Source organism: Natator depressus, chromosome 8 (assembly GCF_965152275.1).
Source record: "Natator depressus isolate rNatDep1 chromosome 8, rNatDep2.hap1, whole genome shotgun sequence".
NCBI lineage: Eukaryota > Metazoa > Chordata > Testudines > Cheloniidae > Natator > Natator depressus.
Genome location: NC_134241.1, coordinates 78,361,865 through 78,380,671, shown reverse-complemented (window position 1 = coordinate 78,380,671; position 18,807 = coordinate 78,361,865). Strand labels below are relative to the sequence as shown.

General features: G+C 43.0%; 1 protein-coding gene across 1 annotated transcript in view; it reads right to left on the bottom strand.

Moving 5' to 3' along the window:
- The window catches only part of LOC141992912 (uricase-like), a 40,622-nt gene extending 23,894 nt beyond the window's left edge, over nt 1–16,728 (bottom strand). Inside the window, exon 1 of the mRNA XM_074962251.1 lies at nt 16,642–16,728. Coding sequence (XP_074818352.1) covers nt 16,642–16,671 — 30 coding nt within the window. The 5' untranslated portion in view covers nt 16,672–16,728. The remainder of the gene's footprint in view (nt 1–16,641) is intronic.
- Nucleotides 16,729–18,807: the final 2,079 nt, after the last annotated feature.

Below are 18,807 nucleotides of genomic sequence, written 5' to 3'. Positions count from 1 at the left end.
TGGTTACTCAAGTTAGTCATACAAACATCTACTGGTCCAAAAAATGTGGGGAAGGGTGGGAGGGATTTTGTGACACTGCAGAAGTGGGTCTAAGTATGATTTGAATGGAGCAAGGATGGAGGCTTGATAAATTGATTTCAAAGTGTTAGTAGTAAAGAAAGATTAGTGTGAAGGTGAAAGGTAACTTTCATTATAACAACCCACCCAGGCTTTACCCAAAAATTATCTTTTGAGGCTAACATTTTCCACACTTGGACCCAATCAGGTCAAGGGTGATTTTTTAAAAAACTATTCCACCTTTCAAAGTTACCCAAACAATTGGGGGGTGTTATCTTTAAAAAGGAAATGTAACACTTTTTTATGCATGTGTGGCTGAAAAAATTATCAAAATGCAAAATTGCATACTATATCTGTGGTTAGTCCTCAGTGAAATGAGTTTGAAAAGAAGACTTTTAAATAAAAAATAAGTAGTTTAAGTGAATTAGAGTGGCACAGAAAACCTGAAGACTTTCTGTTCTTGACTTGTGTGTATAAGGGCCCAATCCTGTAAAAAGAGCAGTAGCATTTACTACCATAAGTAGTGTCAATCACTTTGATGGGAGTGGAAGGTGTTTAACGCTTCACACCGGACACTCAGAGATTTGTGGGATTAGGCCCAAAGGCTGTTGAAGCTGCTCAGCACTGCAGCTGTTCAGCAGTGTATGTTTATTGCCATGAAACAATTCAACAAAAATGAAAACGTGTGGTTATGTCAGAAATTTTCATGGAGGCTTTTTAGTTTTTTGTCAGAAAACTGAAGGTCCCAGTTGTCAAAAAATAATAAAGCAAACACAAAAAACCCAAAATGTATACATAAATAAAAAGATCTGGTTTTCAGGGGTTAGGTTTTTTTATGAAAACCAGAAAAAAATTGGTTAAAACTGAAATTTTCTCACAAAAATTACCATTTTGTCAAAAGAACACTTTTTGTTGAAAAAAAAAAAAAGTTTAGGTAAAATATTTCAAGCCACTGTTCTCACCCCCCTGTCACATGGAAGCCGTTAGAGAGACAAGGTGGGTGAAGTAATATCTTTTATTGGACCAACTTCTGTTGCTGAGGCAGACCACCTTTTGAGCCACACAGAGCTCTTTTTCAGGTCTGGGAAATGAACGCCCAGCAGCAAAATGCAAGGTGGAACAGATTGTTTAGCATAAGTAGCTAGCACATATTGTAAGGGACCATTTAATCAACACCAACAGAGGTAGGTCCAATAAAAGATACTACGTTAGCCACCTTGTCTCTTTCCTATCCTAGTACTGACACAGCTACGACTACACTGCATGGAAGCAATTGGCAGTGAAGGGCAATTAGCACCTTCCAGCACTGAGCTTTCATTGTAAATGAAACATTCCTCATTGTCTTCATTTTTCAACATCTATTCAAACTGTTTCAAAGAGGTAGCCGTGTTAGTCTGTATCAGTAAAAACAATGAGGAGTCCTTGTGGCACCTTAGAGACTAACAAATTTATTTGGGCGTAGGCTTTCGTGGGCTAGAACCCACTTCATCAGACGCATGGAGTGGAAAATACAGGAGCAGATAAAAATACATGAAAAGATGGGAGTTGCCTTACCAAGTGTGAGGTCAGTCTAATGAGACAATTCAATTAACAGTAGGATACCAAGGCAGGAAAAATAACTTTTGTGGTGGTAATGAGAGTGGCCCATTTCAAACAGTTGACAAAAAGGTGTGGGTAACAGTAGAGGAAAATTAGTATGGGGGAAATTAAGTTTAGGTTTTGTAATGACCGAACCACTCCCAGTCTTTATTCAGGCCTAATGTGATGGTATCCAGTTTGCAAATTAATTCCAGTTCTGCAGTTTCACGTTGGAGTCTGTTTTTGAAGTATTTTTGTTGAAGAATTGCCACTTTTAGGTCTGTTATTGAGTGACCAGGGAGACTGAAGTGTTCTCCTACTGGTTTTTGAATGTTACAATTCTTGATGTCTGATTTGTGTCCATTTATTCTTTTGCGTAGAGACTGTCCGGTTTGGCCAATGTACATGGCAGAGGGGCATTGCTGGCACATGATGGCATATATCACATTGGTACATGTGCAGGTGAATGAGCCCCTGATGGTGTAGCTGATGTGATTAGATCCTATGATGGTGTCCCCTGAATAGATATGTGAACAGAGTTGGCAACGGGGTTTGTTGCAGGGATTGGTTCCTGGGTTAGTGTTTTTGTTGTGTGGTATGTAGTTGCTGGTGAGTAGTTGCTTCAGACATCAAGAATTGTAACATTCAAAAACCAGTAGGAGAGCACCAGCACAGGTCTACAACAGTTCATGGAGCAGAGCAGATTATCTGCAGGTTTGGCTAGAACAAGAAGCCCCCATGAATTTGGGTTTTGAGGGGATTTGTGGGGGGGCTAGGAAGTGGTGATATCTGCTGATTGTGCCAGCTTCAACACAGAGCTAAAGACTAAAGCAGCCATTCAGCTCTAATAATTTAATTCCTTTCCCCTGCCCCCGCCCCTCTCTTCTGTTTGTCTGCCACACCCACTTGTTCTATCATTTTTTTACTTAGATGGTCAACTCATTGGAGCAGGGACTGTTTCCTCTGTATGCTTGTACTACATCTAGCACAATCAGGCCTCTTTCTATGTGAGTGCTTTGGAGTCTACAGTAATATAGATAAATAATAACAATAATTAATGAGTAGCTGACTGCAATGAAGCACTCAAAGAAAGTAGTCTAGAGCATGTATTTAGGGAAACCTGTATTTGATGGAGCTGTTTATTTCACCAGGGATATCCATGGCAATTGAACCACTGCTGACTATACAGAATACAGTTTGAAGAAGATTAAACTGTGTTAACAGTCTGTAAATACACAGCATGCTACAGTTTGTTAAAGTACAAATCTGTTCTGAAAAGTAACACTGTAATAAGGGCAACCTTGAATTCCATGTTTATTGTCTCTTAATTATTTCATTATCAAATATGCTCAATTTGTTGGTAAAAACATGTATCTCCTGGCTCCTACACTTGGAAATTCAATCTGGGATCTGAGACTCAAGCTGGGACTTTTTCATGACTCTCCAGGCATAACAAAGGCTCTGCAGGGCAAATTAGACTCCAAGTGACATCTGTGAAACCCCCATTGCTTTCTGCACATTTTTGTAGGTGTAACTGATTGAAATTCACTAAATAATTCTGTTGATGAAGTACAAGGAGGAACAGAATCTAGCTCATTCTCTCCTAGCTCTGTTAGGTCTGAAGAGGTAACAGATGTAAAAAACAATAAAAATTACTTTCTGTCACTAGATGTGACACAGACAGCAGAACTGTTTAATAAGACAGCGTCATTTTTCAGCATAGAATTGCCCTGCAAACTATTCTAAATAGCAATGGACGTGCTTCAGGGTGTCTAGAATACTAAGGGCCAAAGTCAGACCTAATGTAAGTGGATTTAATTTTGTTAACTTCAATAGAATTGCATGCACTTACACTAGGGCTGAGTGTTGCCTAAGATTTATGTTTCCACTGGAGCAAATCTGCGTAGGCTGCCATCCACAATGGCAATAACAGAACACTGACTCACGCCGTGGATATGTTTCTGTTTTATATATTTTTATTATTTTTAGTACATACTTTAAAATGTTTTCAGTTGAAGTTTATTTTCATGGATACAGTTCTCTCTGTGGGAGGCCCTGCTGACTCAAAGCTCTCATGTGGCACATAGCAGAAGGGGATGTTGGCTTATCCATCCCAATAGGATGATTTATAATTTCTAGTTATCCTTCATTGTTGCAGGTCTCTTCTTTATAAGTTACCAAAGTATATAAGAAAAGAAAGCCCTGGGACTGGGCTGGAGTACATGTACATGGATTCTTTGACGCAAGCTTGGCAATTGAGTAAATTCCTGATCAATATGACGAAGTGCCCTGGGGCAAACATTAAACCAACTTTATGAAGCTTATAAATCCAAGGCAAGACTTATTTCATTATCAGTTGTTAACACATTTACTTAAACCTTCTAAAATGTAAATGAAATCAAACCAGTGCCAGAGCCCTAATACGTTTTTATAAGCATAGTGTGACCTGATTGAGATTTATTTTAATAAAAGGAGGAATGCATTGACTGATTTGCACCAACATAGGTCTACAAAAGTTCATGGAGCAGAGCAGATTGTCTGCAGGCTTGGCTAGAACAAGAAGCCCCCATGAATTTGGGTGCCTTCTGTGTTCAAGTTAAACCTTTCACAAAGTTAAAATATTGCTAAGAATTAGATTGTAAACTCTTTGGGGCAGGGACTGTCTTTTTCTGTGTTTGTACAGCACCTAGCACAGTGTGGCCCTTGCGCAGGACTGGGGCCGCTAGGCACTACCATAATATAAATAATATAGTGCCAATAGAAAAGATATTTAAAATTAAAATTATTACACTACCTCTAGGGTTCCTATTCTGCCGTCCTCACTCATGCTGAGCAGTATTTTAATCTGTGAGTACTCTCATTGGAATCTCTTTGACTACTTCTACAATAACATACTACTTGATGGCCTGATATTACGTTGCCTCACATCTGGCATAAACATTTACACGTGCGCAAAGTGGTTGTAAAATCATATCCGATCAAAGCGGTAGCAATTTATGCACATTTTACACACATATAAATGACTATACAAGAAGAAAGGAAGTGAATAATCAAGCCCAACCTAAGTATGGGTGTCAAAATTAAGCCTTATGTGTATAACTATTATTTCCACCTGTATAATCTAGTATGTAAAGTTTCCTCCTTATTGTTCTGATCACAATTGTTCTTTGCCCTTCAGTTCTAAGCAACTTCATAACTGTCCATAATCTACAGAGTGTAATGTCACTGTCCCCCCGTATCTGATCACAAAGAAGTGAGTTAGAGACTGAATGTTAATCTTGGCTATATTTTTAATCTTTTCCTATGTTCAGGTTAGAGGAGGTAAATAAGGCATTTTGGGGAACAAATAACAGAAATATCCAAAACATAAAACTTGATAATGTGCGGGGGGGGGCTTTGGGCTCCAGTGGGGGTGGGGCCTTGGGCAGAAGGGGCTGGGCCAGGGGCTAGCTAGCCTCCGCGAGCTGGTGGTTCACTTGCCACCCAGACCTGAAAATCAAAAAGGAATCCTACAAAAAGTGGAAACATTGATAAATTGCTATGGAAGAATACAGAAGAATAGCACATGCATGTAGAGACAAAATCAGAAAGGCTGGGGCAAAAAATGAGTTACACCTAGCAAGGTACAAAAAGGCAATAAGAAAAGGTTCTTTAAATACATTAGGAGCAAGAGAAAGATGAAGGAAAGTGTTGGTCCTCTATTTAGTCAGGAAGGAGAGTTGATAACTGATGACATCATGAAGGCTGAGGTGTTTAATGCCTGTTCTGCTTCACTCTTTGCTAAAAAAGTTAATGGTGACCAGCTGCTCAACATGGTTAATATTAACAAAAAGGGGGAAGGAACACAAGCCAAAATAGGGAAAGAAAAGTTAAAGAATATTTAGATAAGTTAGATGTATTCAAGTCAGCAGGGCCTGATGATATTCATCCTAAGGTACTTAAGGAACTAGCTGAATCAATCTCGGAGCCATTAGTGATTATCTTCAAGAACTCAGGAACAAAGAGGACCCTGGGAATTATAGATCAGTCAGCCTAACGTTGATACCTGGAAACATACTGGAACAAATTATTAAACCATCAATTTATGAGCAGCTAGAGGATAATAGGGTGAAAAGGAACAGCCAGCATGGATTTGCTAAGAACCAGTCATGCTAAACCAATCTCATTTCCTTCTTTGATAGGGTTACTGGCATAGTGGATAGAAAGTATTAGACGTGATATAACTTGATTTTAGTAAGGCTTTTGACACAATCTCACAGGATATTCTCATAAGCAAACTAGGCAAATGCAGGCTAGATGAAATTACTATAAAGTGGGAGCACACCTGGTTGCAACACCATACTCAAAAGAAAAAGAACAAGGAGTACTTGTGGCACCTTAGAGACTAACAAATTTATTTGAGCATAAGCTTTTGTGGGCTAAAACCCACTTCATCGGATGTATGCAGTGGAAAATACAGTAGGAAGATAGATAGATATAGATATACACACACAGAGAGAACATGAAAAAATGGGTGTTACCATACCCACTATAATGAGAGTGATCAGTTAGGGTGAGATACAGACTCTGGCAAGAACCCTAGAGTGGTGAAATAGCCATAGGGAGCAGAGGAATCTCTATGGGTAACCCAGAGGTAAGTCAGAAGATAGGAAGGGAAGTAGTAAGGAGCACAGGAAAACAGCAGCAAGGTCTGGGAATGAGCAAACTGAGATTGCTGGGTAGAGGGGTCCCTTGCTGGAACCTGGAATAGTGCGTGGGCTGTGTTACCCTACCAGCCACTGGGAAAGTGGCATAGTCTGAGAAGTGTAGTGGAAGACTACCTGAGACGGTCATCCACGGAGAATTTGATACTATCCCTGAAGGGGAAAATTATAGTTATCTGGCTAGAGGGCTAAGCCACAAAAATCACCCTGAGTGATGAAGAGGGAGTAACCTGACTCCAGAGAGAGAGACAGACAGACAGACACTCACTATGGAGTGAGTAACTGAAAGGGGTAGCATCAGACTGGTCATGAGCTAATCCCCAAATCCAAAACACAAATTAAATGTTCTGTTTATGGTCTTCCTCTTCCATCAATATGTATCTGCAGCAGGCAGAAATATTCTGTATATGCTAGAGAAAAAAATGGGGAAATGCAAATATACTATGTGTCATTTCATTTTCAATTTTAGTAGAGATGGGCCTAGTCCATTTACTTTGGATCTGGATTTTCAACACGCCAAATCTAGGTGTGTTTGGGTTGGAAATTTTGGTTTGGCTTATTTTAAAGACAAGGGCCATTTGCAAAATTTTAACCTAGATTTGTATTCATATTTCAGAAGTACAGCTGTTTTTAGATCTTGGGTTTGGTGCAAGACCATATCCCTGTTGTAGGGTTATAAATTTTTTCTGACTTGTCACTATTAATTACTGGCGTATGGTCAGTCACCACTACTAATATTTTTGTGCCTTGCTCTATGTGCACTCAGTCTACATGACTGATTCCCCCCCCCCCCCATGAAAATGTCTGCAGAGGAAGCTGATATTGCAAAGCAAATGCTCACCCACCACAAGCAGTAGGCAAAGATTTCCTTCCCCTTTCCTCCTCAGAAACCAGAACTGACCTGCAAAGTATACAGAATGCCAGGAGAGGCAACTCAGAGCATTTGTGGGGTTTTCTTGAAGTACTGATTTCTGGAGCCTGTTTAATGGGGAAAAGGGGATGAATGAATTGACCTGCAGTTCACTGAACTTCCAGATGAATCTGGAGATTGTAACAGAAGCACAATGATACAGGGGGGAGTCACTGCTGGATAAGTGAGGGGCCAGGAATAAATGGGAGCAGTGGATGATCCCAACTGCCCTCTGTTGCTTCTTGTTTGCACTTAGTGTGTTATCATGATATGATATGAAACACCCCATAATGCATAGCATGGTAGCTTGCTGAATTCGAACCACAAGAGGCAGCAAATGGCAAGAGGGCAGCACATATAAAACTGAGGTATCTGGACCCATCAGAGAATCACAACATGAAGTGCTGGCTACAATGCTTACAACCCCCTGGATGGCCTAGGATGTTCACAAGAAATGTAAGACAAGTGCTCGGTGGGTTCAAGGGAAAACTGCCCATTAGAGCTGTGTATCTGGAGAATATTACCAGCAGCAAACCAGCTGGTATGCATTGACTTCTTGCCTTTAGAAGTGGGCAGAGAGAATATTGGGAACATTTTATTAGTGACTAACCATTTTATGCAGTATGTGCAGGCATATCCAACACATGACCAGAAGGCCACTACCATTGCTTGAGTGTTGTGGGAGAAATATTTTTCAGTGTATGAACTTCCAGCTTAGGTTCATTCCAACTAGTGATGGGATTTTGAGAGTTACCTTCTGAAGGTGGTGCTCAGGATGGCAAGAATTAAAAAGTCCAGGACAACCCCATATCATCACAAGGTGACCCTCAGCCAGAGCAGTTTAATCAAACTCTGTTAAATATGCTGGGGACTTTGTCCAGAGCAGAAGACAACTTGGAGCCAGAATGTTGTAGTTTTGGTGCATGCCTACACTGCCACAAAGAATGATGCTATGGGAGTTATACCATATTTCCTGATGTTTGGGCAAGAACCAGATTACCCATGGATCTGTGCTTTGGTGTATCAGAGGATGGAGATAGCTCTGAGATGCATCAGCAGTATGTCTCCCAATTAAGATAAGTTGTGGGATGTTTATCATTTAGCTATGTCTGCAGCCTGCAAGAACACAGATAGTAACAAGCACCAGTATGATGCTAGGGTGAGTTTGCAGGAGCTCCAGATAGGAGACAGAGTTCTATTGCAAAATTTGGGAGTTGCTGGCAAACACAAGTTACTTGACAGACAGAAGGCACTACTTTACCTACGGATGAAAAAACGGGGAGATCTGCCAGTCTACAAAATCAAACCTGAGATGGGACCAGTGAAAATAAAGACCGTACATGGAACCTCTTACTACCAGGGGAAGAATTAGTAGGCACCCCCTACAAAATAGGCCATGACATGGGACCTGGGTGGGTAAAAGGTGCTGGACCGAAGGCATCTTCCAGCACAGGTAGTGGGCCCCGTGGAGCTAACCCACCACTACCCAAAGCATCTGAGAGTGAGTCTGAAGAGAACACATTCTGGTCTCAATCTGCTGAACTCAGTGAGAGCTCCACTTCTTCATTCCTAAACCGCATGGCAGAAGCTTTAGGCCTGTTGCTGGCAAATCCATGCCACCAGTGAGACCAACCTGAAGTAAGAAGTCTGCCCAATCAGTGCTTCCAGACCTCCTTGAAGAAAGACAGGAATCAGATAACCCAGCTAGGTTGTTGGACAGTGGGAACAAACAGGTGGAAGGTGCCCCTGCTGCTCTGGACCCTCCAGTACTAGAAGAGGAGGTCCATGGGCCTATGCCCAAGAAGTTGTCCCCCCTGCCCCAGCAATGCCCATTCTCAATAGGAATGACGGGATTATCAGGCCAGTAAACAGGCTAACTTATGATGTTTCTGAAGTGGCTTGTGAAGGCTTGTGACACTTGGCTCGCAGGCTTGTGACAACCATAGTAGGCATCCTAAGACCCTATGGGGAGAACTAGCAGACCTGGTCTAATATGGAGTGCAATTGGCCGGGATGACAAATTCTCAGCTGTGAGGAGAATGTAAGCAGGGTCTGAATGCGCTCTCCCCTGACATCTAGTGACAACCTGTGGGGAAATGACTTCAGGAGTGGACCGTATTTGCATAGACACACCTACTCTGCCTAGGTGTCCGCAGATGGAGTTGCTTTACCAAATTGATCACTTTGGTGCACAGCTTATACCTCCTGTGTCCGATGCTGTGTCATGGTGTTCAATAGCCAGGAGTATCCCAGGACTCAAACTACCACTTTAACTGTTGTCTGATAATCCTGGCCTCCAGGCCAAAAGTTAGTCTTCACAACCAGACACTCAAAGGTTAAATTTTAATTCTTATTCTTAATTATCTTATTATTCACACTCAAAAGTGTAAGAGATGCTTCACAGAAGACAAAAAAGACACAGCCCTTACGCCAAGGAGCTTAGAGTCTACATTTTAGATGTGACACAATGAGTAACGGTGACTAACAGTAGGGAGGAGATGGGGTGAGGAAGGATAAGTGTTACAGCAATATGATCATATGGATGCCTGGTTTACGTATCACACGTTTTTGGGGTATAGAAACAGGTGCAATTGCAATTCTGGTTCTCTTTCATTTGAAGCAGCTTTGATTAGGTTTTGCTTTCATTGTATTTTCATGACAAATGAAAGGTATCTACTGTCAAAATACTACAGGCAAACATAAAGAAAGAATAGATATCCCAGTCTCTTCATTTCCCTAAAGAGGGAAATCAATAGGGAAGATCCTAGGGAGGATCAATAAGAAACTCTATGGATCTTTTAAAAGGATGGGATCTCAGGCAACCTGAGTGAAACTTATATTGCACTTCATTGATTCAGAAATCTAGTACATGTTATATTCAGTCATCTAGATTTGAAATGCCTACACTTTTTAAAATACATATGTGTACATTTTTCTTTTTAAATCTGCCACTCTGTTGTCAAAAAGTTAAACACTGAATGCAACGATATCTGCTGTTCTGGTGATTAAAAAGAATATCCCAATTTTATTCTCCCTCTGCTGCCCACCTCATCCTCTGCCCTGGAGTGAAGGTTCTGTTGCTGGAGAAGAAACCCAGTCGGGTCTTTTCTGTGCTACCCATAAGGGGTTCCAGTTGAGATGAGGCTGCTGCTCTAAGAAGGCTGATGCCTCAGACCCATGGCCCAGAGATGTGGGAGAGCTAGTTGCCTAATCCTGTTTCTGGAAACTCTGGAGCGCACTTCTCAGCGTTCAGGTGTGTCTGCAGGAGACATCCCCATGGCTGTTCTGGCAGGGGGGGTACTATCCCACTCAAACAAAATGGGAACATTAAAACAAACTAAAGCTACTTGCTAACGGAGCAGAAGATGTAAAAATCAGACCCAAGAGGGCAGATCCTTAGTTGGGATCCTTAGTTGGGATAACTGTACTATGACAATTTACACCTGCTGAGGATCAGCCCCAACATGCCTGACACAAACTCGCAACAGCAAGGAAATGTGAAATCAACTTATATACCTTCTGCTCATTATACTCCACTACCAACTAGTGATTCCTTTCAGCTTGGCTGTGGTTACAGGAAGAGGGGGTTATTTTTGAAGAAACAAATGAGTAAATTCTTTGGCCCTTCTATTCTCTTCATGCATACACACCTCTAGCTCCCAAAGTTTAGCCAAGGAGAGGAAGAACAACTTTGAGGGAGCCCCTTCTTTAAATATTGGCAACACATCACTGGAGTCATTACTACGCTCCATAATTATCCCCAGAAACACCTACACCCATATGTTAATTTATATGAACTACTATATGGATATGGTTATACCTTTATTTTCAGGTATTCAGAAAAATACTTCCCTGGGTTACTCAGCCCCCTAACTGCATTAAAAGACATGAAACCATCTGCGCGCATGGTAAAATATGTAGGAGCTGGAGGTACAGCATTTTCAACTGTATGCCATAGTCTGCGAGATGCCTCAGCACTAGAAATCAGTATGAGCCCAAGGCTAACTGTGTTCGCAACATGATGCAAGACCTGCTTTTTCACAACATCCTTTCTACAACAACAGGGCTAAAGAAAGACCAGACTCCATAAATACAGACAGAAAATGACGGGGGAGGGGGATTAAAAACACAAGGAAAAGTGCAGCAAAATCTGGATTAGAGAGCAGAGATCATTCAATGTACTGTGATCCTAGACTGGAACATCATGGCTTGGATACCACAGTGATTACGTACTTTATAAATACCCAGATTATACATTAGATTCATTAGGTTTTATACTGAGATATTGGACAAAGTAACCTGCATCTTCAAGGTCAGAATGGATTAAGAGACCAGTCCTTCCAGATTCTCAGCAATTGGTCCTCAGAACCTTTTAGAACATACAACTTATCAGCTCAGGGATCAACCAAAGACTTCAAAAAAGTGGGATCTATTGATGAGCTAAATTTTGTATCCTTTCCATTTTAAATAAGTTGCATTGTTCCATGTATATTTTTCCATAGGCTTTTTAATCCATTTACTTAAGAGTAAAGATCCTTCCATACTTATATTTAAATATCTGAGGTATATTGTACAAGGTATATTTGATATGTTAATTATTTTTTTAAAAGTGAAATAGTAAAATAGTAAAAATGAGCATAAGGAAAAAATTATCCAGCTTTCTATTGACAAAAGGTTTATGTACAGTGTAAGTGGTGTCAGTGACTCCTGTTGATTTTAGTATTACTTCATTGTTTTTACAATTTTGTTGATCTAAGATTTGCACATGAGATGTTTGGGGACAATTATGAGACTCTTGAAAGATGAGTAGAAGTAAGGAACATGCTCCCATCCAACTGACCACTTTGCAGAGCTGGAACAATGTTCAAACAGTGCAGCTTTATAAGAGCGGAATATTGTCTTCACTGCAATCCTGGACCATTCAAATTTGTGTGTGACAGGTCCAGGGGTGAAAGTAACTTAAAGGACTTACCGGTACTCTGGAGTCCTGAGCAGGGGGGCATGGCCTCAACTGGAAGAGGCGTGGCCTTTAAATACCCGGGCCCTTTAAATCAAGATTTAAAGGCCCCAGGGCTCCAGCTGTGGCTGGGAGCCCTGAAGCCTTTAAATCACCCCCGGAGCTACCAGCTGCAGAGGCAGCTTGGAGCCCCAGGGCGATTTAAAGGGCCCCAGGCTCTGTTCGCCGCTACCGCAGCGGAGCTCTGGGCCCTTTAAATCACTGCTGGAGCCCTGCCGCTGCTACCCCGGGGCTGCGGCAGAGGGGCTCAGGTGGTGCTTTAAAGGGCCCAGGGGCTTCGGCCACTGCGGGGAGCCCTGGGGTCTCGGGGGGGTGCTTTAAAAGGCCCGGGGCTCCCCATAGCGGCTGGAGCCCCTGGCCCTTCAAATCAGCACCAGAGCCCTGCCGCTGCTACCCTGGGGCTCCAGCAGCGGGGCTCGGGGGGCGCTTTAAAGAGCCCGGGGCTCCCTGCAGCAGCCGGAGCCCCTGGCCCTTTAAATCACTGCCGGAGCCCTACTGCCGCTACCTTGGGGCTCCAGCAGTGGGGCTCGGGGAGGCTGCAGCCGCTGCAGGGAGCCCCGGGGGCGCTTTAAAGGGCCCAGGGCTCCTTGCAGCAGCTGGAGCCCCGGGCCCTTTAAAGCACAGCTGGAGCCCTGCCGCCGCTACGCCGGGGCTCCGGCAGTGGGGCTTGGGGGGTGCTTTAAACAGCCTGGGGGCTGGGGCTGCGGCCGCTGCCCCGGGGCTCCGGCTGTGGGGCTGGGCGGGGGGGGTGGGGGAGGCTTTAAAGGGCCCAGGGCTCCCTGTAGCGAGCGGGGGGGTGGGAGGTTTAAAGGGCCCAGGGCTCCCCATAGCAGTCGGGGAAGCCGGTCCAGTCTGGCACGGCATACTGGCACTTGTCAGTACACTGGACCGGGCCGGCTTACTTTCACCTCTGGACAGGTCCAACAATAATTCATATTCCTACCTGCTGTGAATTGGAGAAGTGAACAGAGATGTGAGAGAGAAGGAGGTGTTGTATTAAGTTGCGTAGGAGACCTTTTACGGTACTGAAATTTCACTGGAGTGTAATGCAACTCATTAGAAGGGACGTCCCTCTTTTAAAACCCAGATTGGCCTCCATCCCAAGCTGATCTGGTGATAACTTGCTTTCTGTAATTTGGTGACATCAGAAAAGTTGACTCATGACACTGGGGTGATAGACAACATTATTTATGTTTTTAAAAAGTCCTTTAATGTTTAGAGATTCTTATGTTCCTTTGATTTTTTTCACATCCCTCATTTCGGGTCATTGTCTTACAATGTGTCCCACATTTGAACTTTGGAGACTGAGAGGTGTTGAATACTCTGTGAACTGCCTGTGATGTGCTCTAAAACTCAGAGGGCAGCAGCTTAAGAACATTCCCCTGATAGAACAGTCCCATAGAATATAATAGAAATGAAACCAGCACACTTCTATAGAAATGTAGTAAGGTTCTATAAAACCAGACCAGATTTAATGGAGAATGTAATCCTTTCAATTGGTGCCGCAATATTATCTGCTCCCCAAACTCTGAAAGTCTGGCTAGGCAGGTCATTCTCATCCTTGATTCTGACTTAGCTGCTTTGAATCAGGAAGGATTTTCTTCTCGCTGCTTTCCTCTCTGGCTTTTAAAGAGAGCAGCTGGGAAGAATCAGGATCAGGAAACCCACTAACTCCCCAGTTCAGAGGAAGGAAGGCAAAATAGCAGGTGGATAAATGTGCCAACTGCAAGATGGCAGGAAAATCACATGACATCTTGGCCTGTATAAAGGACTGCATTATGTTCAGTTGTTGCCTAGTTAAAAAACTGAAGTTGGAGTTTTGGATTTTTAAAATAATTTTGGAGCCAAATTTTCAAAAAATTTAGGCATCCAAACTGTGTGCACAAATGCATGTCTAATTTCTCCAAGTGGGTACCACAGTTGTGCATGTAAATCTGTTTGCTTTTGGTGCCAACAGCTTACATTTGCACAGTTATACACTTGATGCATCATAGTAATTGTGTGTACAAATTATTCACATAACTGTGCATCTAAATGCATTACCCTGAAAGTCTAACCTTTCATACTTTTGTGTGACCTAGCCCCATCATTTCCCACAGCTTGGGGTGTTATTTAGTAACAGTGAACACATTTTCACTTATGTTTTATATTATAAAAATTGCAAGACTCACTAAAAGCTGTGTGATTAAGCCATAAATTTTGGACTTGTATTTCAAACACCCCAGACTGTTGGGGTGTTGAAATCCAGAGTTTGCTTCACACCCCTCTCTTGTGCTAAGCCTCTCTCTATTGGAAGTCAATATTTATATCTCTTCCATGCAGCTTTGCAACTATAGGTGCTTATGCATTGGTCTGATTGTTCTCAGGATCTATGCTTTGGTACCCTGAGGTTGGTGCATTAGAAATGCCTAGATGGGATTAGAGTGCATTTAAAGTTTCCTCTGGCTCAGGAATCTGCTCCATCTCTCTCATACAGGTCTAGTAACTCACATGCATTGTGCAGGTGAGATCCTGCATCTTTCCCCTGTCACCTGCACATCTTCCAGTCCATACAGATATGATCACCCTCACCCTGAAAGCAAATGGGATCTGCAAGGAGAGAGAAATGGAGCTGGCCGTTTTCCTTTAGCGCTTGCACAGTGAAGTGGAGGGCAGAGAATGAGCAGGGAACAGAACAAAGAAGCAGTTCTGCCTCTATGTCTGCAGGGGTCACTGTGTGCAGGGGAGATCAGTTACTACAATTGTTCCCAGCTGCCAGAGGGCCTTGTCTCCCATTCCTCTCTGCAATCACCTGTGCAAAAAGGCAAGGGACTGGGGAAATACGAGTGAAGAGGAGTGTGAAATGAAGAGGAGAGAACTCAGGAGACAGGAGATGAGAACTGGAGGAGGAGAGAGCAAGTCAGGGAAACAAAGGACCCAAGGCAGGCGGGGAGAAGACAACTGATGGAGAGAGAGAAACAAGAGGAAGAGAGTGAGGTGGCAGGAGCGGTGAAGGGCCAATAGCAGTGGAGGTGGGGAATGAGGGTGAGAGAGACACATGATAGAAGGACAATGTGGGAATAGAAAACCCAAGATGGGGGGAAGAGAACAAGATAAAAAGGGGAGGCCTCCCTAAAGGGTGGGGGGAAAGGAACGGAGAATCCAAGGAAGGAAGGAGTGAAGGGAACTGGACCTGGGGAGAGAAAGTGCTCTAGGAGCTGAGGAAAGCAGACTTGGGGGGGGGGGGGGGGGAACAGGGGACCTGGGGAAAAGGAAAATGAAGGAGATGTACAGAGAAACCCTGAGGTGGAGGGGAATGGGAGAGGTTAAAGGCCATGGGGCAGGATAGCAAAAAACCAAGAGAAATAATTAGCAGTTTGCACTTTCCTTCCCTATAACTCACTGCACTTTACAAAGCATCATTCACCCCATTTTAATGATGGGGAAGTTGAGGCAGAGAGAGATTACAATGAAAGACCTAAACTGAAGTCACTTGTCCTGGTTAGTAGAAGATTCAAGGTCAGAACTCAGACATCTCCACTTCAATGTCTCGGGGAAAGAGAGAAGAGATTTCACACACAAAAATAAATACTGAATTAAACACCTGAAAAGAATGTCAGATCAGAGAAAACTAATTTGAGAGGGTCGGGGGAACTTCACTTAAGCAGTGAAGAAAAAATGAAGTGAGGTAGAGACAAACCTGTCTAGCCCTCCAAACCCTTTCTATATCTACAAGCACCAGTGAAAAGCGAAATTAAAAGATTATTGAATATGCTAAAAATAAGAGGGGGAAGTCCATGACTTAAGCAGTGACCCTAAACAATTCATTAGAGTGAACTTAGATTTGACCCAAAGTTCAATCTTGTAAAAATAAGTTTAAAACCAACAGGTCACTTTTTTTGTCATTCCAATGACAACAGGTTTTTTTTAATTCCAATGGTTTTAAACTAATAAAAATTCCCCTGCAACATTTGCAACCCAAACATTAGAGCAGAGAACCTGAAAATTAAAGTAATTCATTCATTTTCGCTGCCCAGGCTGAGAGAAATGCACAAATTAAATAAAGAGCACAAATAATAAACAAGTTGGGTTCTTCACATTCTTTCATTTGGGTGTTATTAGTAAATGCCTTTGTTTACACCCTTTTTGGTTTACAGATAAAAATCAAAATTAGGTTATAAACTCCTCTGCTTAGAAGTTTTACCTTATTTCATCTTACCTCCCAACTGTCACATTCTTTTCTACTCAGTTTTAGATGCTAAATAGGTCACATTTAGTTGTCAGAGAACTCTGTGCTAAACTGATTTGACAGCTTTAAAATAAATAGGTGAGCACAAAAATATAGCTTTACATTTAACATCACTGCTTCTCACTGCATTGAGAGTGTTAAAACTTACTGGCAGGTGACACACCGCTGGCCGCTGCATTGTTACTTCCGAGTCCTGGATCACTGAGAGGAGTAATTGCTGCTGCTCTATAAATGGTGTCATCTTGATGTCAGAGGAGGAGCAATGATTGGGGGATGGCCTCACAAATGCAAATATTTCACAATGTATTCAGCAGCACGTCATTTTTTTTCTGCCCTGGGCAGAAACTTTAATGAAGGAAAATATCTATGGCAAAAAAAGAACGCTACAGCTAATATAGAGACAAGGGGACTGATCCTGATCTTGATCCCACTGAAGTCAATGGGAATTTACCCTCCACTTATGTGGGAGCCGCACTTCAAAGACAAAGCAATCACTAAAAAAATTCCAAGGGTGAAATTGTAACTCGGTCTATGGCATAAGCTAAAACATAAACAATATTTGGCCCCACTAACAGCTAGTGTAATCCTGCAGTGGGGGACGTCTACTCATCAACCCTGTGGTGTCTATGGGTACGTCTAAATTGCAGTAACAGGGTCGACTACGTCAGTGGGAGTAGACATACCCAAACTAGTTTAAATCTAATCTAGATAGCTCAGGTCCCAGAGTAGTGAAGCTGCAGCAAAACAGGCTACCCCGGCAATTACCCAGGTACGTTTGTGCAGCCCACACTAAACTGGCTTCACTGCTCCAGGACTCAAGCTATCTCTACACAAGCTGCAATCACATCTTATGATTGCAATCTAGACATACCTTGTGTGGCTGCCAGACCTCAGCCCCTGGGAGCAGTCCATGACTCTGCCATGCTGGCTGCTAGGAATGACATCAGAGAGGCCCGATACATGTGCAGTTTCCTTGGCTCTGGAGAGGGGCAGGTTACCCTGATGCTTAGCCATGATTAAACTCAGAGGGGTGTATGTCCCAGAGCTCAGTACTGGATGACTATCTATCTTAGGTTCTTATCTGTCCCCATTAACATAGTATCTGAGCACCCCACAAACATTATTTGTATTTACCCTCACAACACCCCAGGGAGGTATGGAGGAATTATTAACCCCATTTTGAAGATGGGGAATGGAGGCACAGAGCAGCTAAATGACTTGCCCAGGTCACACAGGAAGTCTGTGGCGGAGCAGGGACTTGACCCCTTGTTTCCCAAGTCCTAGGTTAGCGCCCTAAGCACTAAACCATCCTTCCTCTCTCACTGTTCAGAACAGCTGGGAGAGAAGCAGCATGGATTGATGCACAGTGTCTCCTGTTCCTCCCCAGTGCTTGGGGATGAGGACACATCCCCCAGCACCTCCATCCAATACTCCCCACTAGCACTTCCCCCCTTTTCGGGAACCATCCTCATCCACTTTTTTTCTCACCCAGTTTTTCTGCAGGCCTTGTTCCCAGGGACAAAGGGGAATGAAGATCTGTGGGGGGCTCCTTGGGAAAAATTCAAAGGCAGGGAACTAATTTGAAAGATCTCCCCACCTTCCTGAGCATCTCTGTGGGTGCTATCATACAGCAGGCATGGACAGCAAGGAGAAATGTGGAGGAGCACAGCTCCCCCTCCTCTGCTAAAAGCAAAGTTAGAGTCCACCCTCCACCCCATCCTGTGCGCTCCTTTGTCCCATTCTCTTCCCTATGTCATGTAAGATGATACAATGTCATCACCACATGATGGAAATACCCACAACTACTTACAGCTGGTAGAACTGTTGAGCTCCTGCTCCTATTTGGCTTAACTTTAACCAGTGGGTACAGAGTCCCTGCTTGACCTCTTCTGTCAGTGCAGTACAAGAGGGGACTCTTTGGGGGCACCAAAAAGGCCCTTGTTAAAATTCTGCCACCAGATTGAGTGAGGATTGGGATGATTTCCCTTTAAGGAGTCTTTCTTCTCAGGATACTACTAAAGCTTTTCCAGAGAGGTTTGTCTTTGTTGCTCATAAAATACTTCTGAAAAGCTAGTTCTATTTCCTTAGAGTGAGCTTGACTCCACTCAATGGCTGGTATTTTTTTAAAATGCCCTGCCAAAGAATACACCTCATTTGCCCCCCTTCCAATGGTACACATTTTATATGGTGCTGTACTCCATTCCATGGAGTCTTCAGGATGAAAGTACAAACATTTCCGGAAGAAGTACTTAACTGAGCCAAGATAGCCAGCAACAGCACTTGGCAATGTTCAAGGTCCCATTTGTATTGAGTA